General features: G+C 40.8%; 1 protein-coding gene across 1 annotated transcript; it reads right to left on the bottom strand.

Annotated features, from left to right (window-relative positions):
* Positions 1-604: 604 nt before the first annotated feature.
* On the bottom strand, positions 605-3,018 carry LOC124648617. Its single transcript, XM_047188344.1, has 6 exons — positions 2,847-3,018; positions 2,656-2,706; positions 1,696-1,762; positions 1,449-1,534; positions 1,035-1,096; positions 605-937 (listed from the first exon to the last, which is right to left on the bottom strand). Exons 1-6 carry the CDS (start codon positions 3,016-3,018, stop codon positions 689-691), a joined length of 687 nt encoding a protein of 228 aa, XP_047044300.1. The 3' UTR covers positions 605-688.
* Between the last annotated feature and the right edge of the window lie 2,610 nt (positions 3,019-5,628).

Here is a 5,628-nt window from a genome sequence, read left to right as displayed (position 1 = left end):
CTGTTTCTTCTCCTGTCCAAGACTATGGTTCTATATCAGTGGTGACATCCTGGTCTGGAATGAATATTTTATTGCACACCTGATGTGGGATCTTAGACTACCAGAAGTTGTTACTGAATTTAGAAGAAAATTCTACTTCTTGGATAACTTGATAGAGTTACAGGAGCACTAAATTACCACAATCCTGAAACTCCATCTATGTCATACTGCTAGAGATATTGAACTGATGAAATAAAAGCCGCGCCCGTGACATATAGAGCGTGTAGGTATTTAATCGCAATGGCCGAAGATGCAATACCACCGCTGGGGTCAACAATTTGGCAGACACGTCGGAGAGCTCAAGCAGCACAAAACAACAACAATCTTGTCTCGCCTTTTGTTGATGATGGCCAGCTGATCGCGTGGCTACCCAGATCCAACTGCCGGAATGGAAGAAGCCAGACTTGCATTATACCAACATTCTCCAGTTCTGAAATCAGAAAACCAACCTCGTACAGGCCACATAGAAACACTCAAATTTAGACATCAAGTTCAACAAAACACACCAAATCCACATGTATAATAGTCCAATGTTGCATAGAGCACGAATACGTGGGCCGGCCGTTAGCGAGGCCAACAGGGCTTCCTCCCAGTGATCTCGAATGGCCCTTGTGCTCAAGCCAACCAGCAGAAGAATCACATTCATCATCTAAAGACGAAAGTTGAGGAACACCTGAAGGATCCCCATAGAAACCTCAAAAATGTATGATTTGGCGGCACAGTACATCTCCACCTGGGTGTCGCCCTCTCCTAGCTTCATCTCGTTTAGGTTTGATTCCAGGAAGAGGCTCAACAACACCACCGCCGTGTCAGCATCGTGTGGCTGCTCCTGCATCTTCCGCTGCAGTGGCTCCTTCATGTAGTCAATCTCGTCTCCCATCATTGACATCCCGTCCTTCTGCCACAAAAGCGAAGTAAAAAAATCCACACCAGATCAGTCCAGAAATAAACGTAAATAGAATCAAGCAGACAGAGAAGCAGAGAAACACGCATACCTCGACGTCGGAAACGACGAACCAGAAGGGGGCACGCCTCACCGCCGCCAAGCGCCAAAAACCTGCAGAAGCGCACGAAAAGAACAACATATGAACAACAGTTTTTTTTCCCCGAAATTATCACATCGAAATCAAGTTACAATGAAGGAGGCTAGCAGGCCAGGAAAAATAATACTAATCTGCAAAAAAGATTGTTTTTGTTTTTCCCACAGAAGAATCAAAATAATCAAGTAGTAAGCTCAAATTGACAGTTTGTAGTCCCATAGACGACAGAATATCAACTAATCCATTACCGTTTCCCTAAACATCAAGGCTTTTGCAATGTGAAAGGTCGCCATGTCATAACATGGGTATTCATACATTCGACATTTCCCCCTATTGTTCTAGAGGATGTAGTTAAAGCAATGAGGGCACCTTTGGCATTTACGCTCGCTGTTGCAGTTCTTGCAATTCTGGTAAGTCTAAATCCTCTTACGGACTGCAAGACATGGAATTGAAAATTGGCCATTCAAAAAGAAAAAGAAAAACATAAGATCAGTTTGCAACATCTGATAACGTTGATCTATTGGAATTCTACAAATCTTCAGTCTGATATTTGTACAGACAGCGAGAAAAGTAAGTAGTTCAACACGAACTTGGGAAAAACACAACACGTGGCTACCTGTTGGCGACGAACGAAACAAAAACATGGAGGAACTCTGAACTTACGGGGAAGTGCTCTGCTGGTACTGAAAATGAAAATCATCTGAGTAGAAGTTATTCAAATATATAGTCCAATTAACAACAGTACTTCTGGGAAGCATTTTAATACATTCAGTTTCAGGAAATGATTCTTGTGTGTGGCAAAGGAAACTGTTTTTCTACCCCTTTATAGGGAAAGAATTTTTCTGGCAGGAAAATCTACACCGGAATATTACTATTGGTCATAAGTAAAATATAAATGAGTCTACAAAGAATTTAAACTATTGCATCAGGCGCATTACTATGACATTATCTGACAGTCGTGTTGCGAAGCACGTGCTACGAAAAAGAGCTCTGACTGGTTTGTTGCAACACATTGGATTGACTCAGATCTGATTTCAGAGATTTCACAGATTTCAGAAGGAAGATAAGCAAACCAGGTCTACCTACAAACTTAAAAAACTGATTGTACAAATTTCAAAATCAAGAGAAGCAAACCAGTCTGTCTACAAACTTAGGCCCCGTTTGGCAGCTCTGCATTTTTAATGCATTCTGAGAATACTACGGTTAAAAAAAACTGAAACATGAAATATTGTGAAATTTTTGCCTGTCAACTAAAACTACATTATTAATACTGCAGTATTCCTAAAACTGTGGTATTTTCTCTGTATCTAAAAAACAACCCAAACCTCTTTTTTAGACAATGAGAAAGCCAGAAAAAAAGGAGACGCGTCGCTCGCTCTTCTATGCTACCACCACCAGTGCCGGATGCCATATCTACTCAACTTACTACTGCTTACTCAATAGTCTGAATCTCGCACTACATTATTATTTTCTAACCCAAATGAAAGGATCTGGAAAATAGAGTAGCTGATTGAAAGAGAAAAAAGGAATGGTACATGTAATGAGTAAGAGCACATGATAGAAATTGTATACATACCTTCTCCTTTTCTTGGAGCCGAAACTGAGGAACGTTCACACAACTGAAGAACTATTTACCAAATAAGAAGATGAACAACTTGCAAAAAAAGCCTTCTCTCAGTTCATTCTCTCAGAGCTAACTGAACAAAATAACATGTACTCAACCTCCTACAATATATGCATATCTTTTCTTAGAAGGGAGACGCACACCTGCCGGCAGCAGTGAAGCTCCGGAACTGGAGCTGTATGCGCCATCCTGGGAACCGGAACTGGGGCTGGATGCACAATCTTGGGGACGGTAGCCGCGACCCTGTTTGTACTGTGGCTGTTCGGCGAAGTCGACCACAGGGTCAATGGAGCCGCAGCGACATCCAGACTCCATGGCCGCAGGTCCACCTGTTGTGTGGAGTGAGGAAGAGAAACCGACAGGTTTTTTCTTCTCTTTATCTCATCCTTCAGTTCTGCATGTTTACTGGAATTGTGGTGAGTTTGCTTCTCTTTTCCTTGCGTGATCTCTTTGTCAAAAGATGACTGAGCTGCTGAAACCTGAGGAAAAATCACGACGACATGATCAAGCAGCTAACAGCTCAAAGGAATCAATTTAAAGAATCACATGTACATGCGCTAGCTATAGTCCATCCGATTTGTTTTACTGTACATGTTTAACCGTCAGATAATCAGTAAAAAATAGTCTTGCAGCCCCACCCATACATGAAGCCCAACTCCTCCTTTGATCCTTTCTCTCTGCTTCCGTGAAAGGAAAAAAAACAAGACCATCGTCTCTAATTGACGCGGCCTCCTCAATCTGTACAGGACAAGTTCGGCCGCCGCTTCCTCGAACTGGATGGGGCAAGTTCGGCCGCTGATGTCTCCTCTGCCTCTTGCGTTCCATCACCTCTACCGATCGCGCAAATACGGCAAAAGTTTGGCCACCGCTTTCTCAATCTGGACGGGACAAATTTGACCGCCGCCGTCTCCTCCGCCTGCTGCCTTCCGTCGCCACTACTGATCATGCAACCTCCCGCGCAGCATCATCTGAACAGTAGATCGACACGACCAACATCAAGATCGGCAGCGCCAAGATCGTACATCCATCTGACCATCTACTTCAGTGAACTAGCACAATGTCATCTGAACAGCAGATCGACGCGACCAACGTCAAGATCGGCAGCGCCAAGATCGTTCATCCATCTAATTTCATGTCAGCGCTCAACCAGGTACGAGTTCTCCTCAACTACATTCAGTTAGGAAGGCAGTGATCAAATCATTATGATTTATTATTTGATCGTACTGCTTACACTGTGTTACAACATCGTTTTTCCTGCGAAATATTAAATCAATCTCATGATTATTAACACAGGAAATGAGGAGATGTGCAGACACGGTCCGTCGTCGAACGGGAGTAAGGAGGTGGGAGGATTACCATGAAGAATATAACTTATCATTTGCTCTACTATTGGATGTTGTCAAACCAACTGACATATTTTTGCATTGATTTGGAAAGGCTGACACAGTTGGAAGTAAGTCAACTTACATATTTATATATATCATTGCATTGATCAGATACTATTAAGTATCACTAATTAGTCCTAGCATGTCATCCCTTTAATTTTCTCTGAGGAGAATATAATCCTAGACATTAGGGAAAGATAGATGGATGTGTGATGGTCTCTTTGATTATAAGGATTCTCATAGGACTTTTAGACTAATCGTAGCAGGGTTGTTTGATTTGCAGGGTTATTATCTGTATTTTATGTAAGGATTGCATTGCACTACATATTGATTAGAATGTTTCATATATATGTAATCCTGGGGAAAAACTTTCCTTAGCTTTTTTATCTGAACAAGTAGAAAAGTACCCTACTGTAATATAATGACATTTACGGGCAAGGAATTTTCTTATGCCTCTGAATATTATGCTTCAACAAGACAAAGCTTATTTTATATATTTCTGCATTTTCAACTTCTGAAGGTCTCCACATCTCATCATATTTGATTTTTACATTTTTAATCTTCTTTCGCATTATTGAAATCCCCAGGATATAGATATAACACTATTGTTACATCCAAAACCTCTGAACATATATCAAGATAGGAAAATTGTAATGTCGGTGTGCACAAACTTTACCTTTGGATTCAGCGAGTGTATCCCAGTAGACTAAGGTCGTTGTTTGAAACTAAAACGGTACGATAATTTTTAAAAATGAGGCTACAAGTCATTTGAAATAATACCATGCTTAAATAGGAACGGGTTACAGGAAAAATATATGATAAATAACTAGATGAAACCGCTTGAATGTTTGGAATGTCACTGAATCGCAAATTAGTTTTTTCTTAGAGCATTTCTTAGAGCATTTGCGCTGCCTATTCGATAATACCATCGGAAACATATTTTTAACATTTTTGTTTAAATTATTTTGCTCCACTTGAAAATAATGTAGAAGTATTCCAGCGTGCGAATCACAAAAGCGAACTATGCTGTTTTAAACGGATTCTTCTGGAATAGTGTAACTAAAACAACATGCCATAAACAAATCGAATAGTCTATAAACTTAACTAGCCCCTTGCATTGCACCGGTCGTTGACTAGTATTGATAATCTGGTTCAGCTGGCACCCTAGTTTGTGTAATTCTCAACTGTAAGACAAACTTTGTAGACCCTCCATTCAAATACTTGTCCTAAGCAATCTCTGTGTGGCCACAGAATCATCAGGCTGATGAATGCTCAAGTTTCGACCATCCTTTTTCTCATCATTATTCGCACTACAAAATATACGGGCCATGCGACTAAGTTTCAATTTGTAACTTAATAGTGCACATGGAGATGCACGAATCACGATGTTGTTTGAGTGGTGGATGTTTCACTACAGGCCATCGGCACATCATCGTTTTTCTTTAGTGTTTGACCTGTAGGGAACGGTGCATAGTAAATTACAAGAAACTACCACAATTGAGGCAAAGTCGACGGATCAAACCACTTTTGGTAATTTTTT

Source organism: Lolium rigidum, chromosome 4 (genome assembly GCF_022539505.1).
Source record: "Lolium rigidum isolate FL_2022 chromosome 4, APGP_CSIRO_Lrig_0.1, whole genome shotgun sequence".
NCBI classification, from domain to species: domain Eukaryota; kingdom Viridiplantae; phylum Streptophyta; class Magnoliopsida; order Poales; family Poaceae; genus Lolium; species Lolium rigidum.
The sequence above is the reverse complement of the archived record's forward strand: the minus strand, read 5'-3'. Positions and strand labels throughout refer to the sequence as shown.

Bases quoted from the DNA above. Each gene is read 5' to 3' on its own strand.
- LOC124648617 (XM_047188344.1), bottom strand. From the start codon at position 3,018: ATGGAGTCTGGATGTCGCTGCGGCTCCATTGACCCTGTGGTCGACTTC. The intron at 2,707-2,846 runs GTGTGCGTCTCC...TTTGGTAAATAG, and splicing joins AGCTTCACTGCTGCCGGCAG to TTCTTCAGTTGTGTGAACGT. The intron at 938-1,034 runs GTATGCGTGTTT...CTTTTGTGGCAG, and splicing joins TCGTCGTTTCCGACGTCGAG to AAGGACGGGATGTCAATGAT.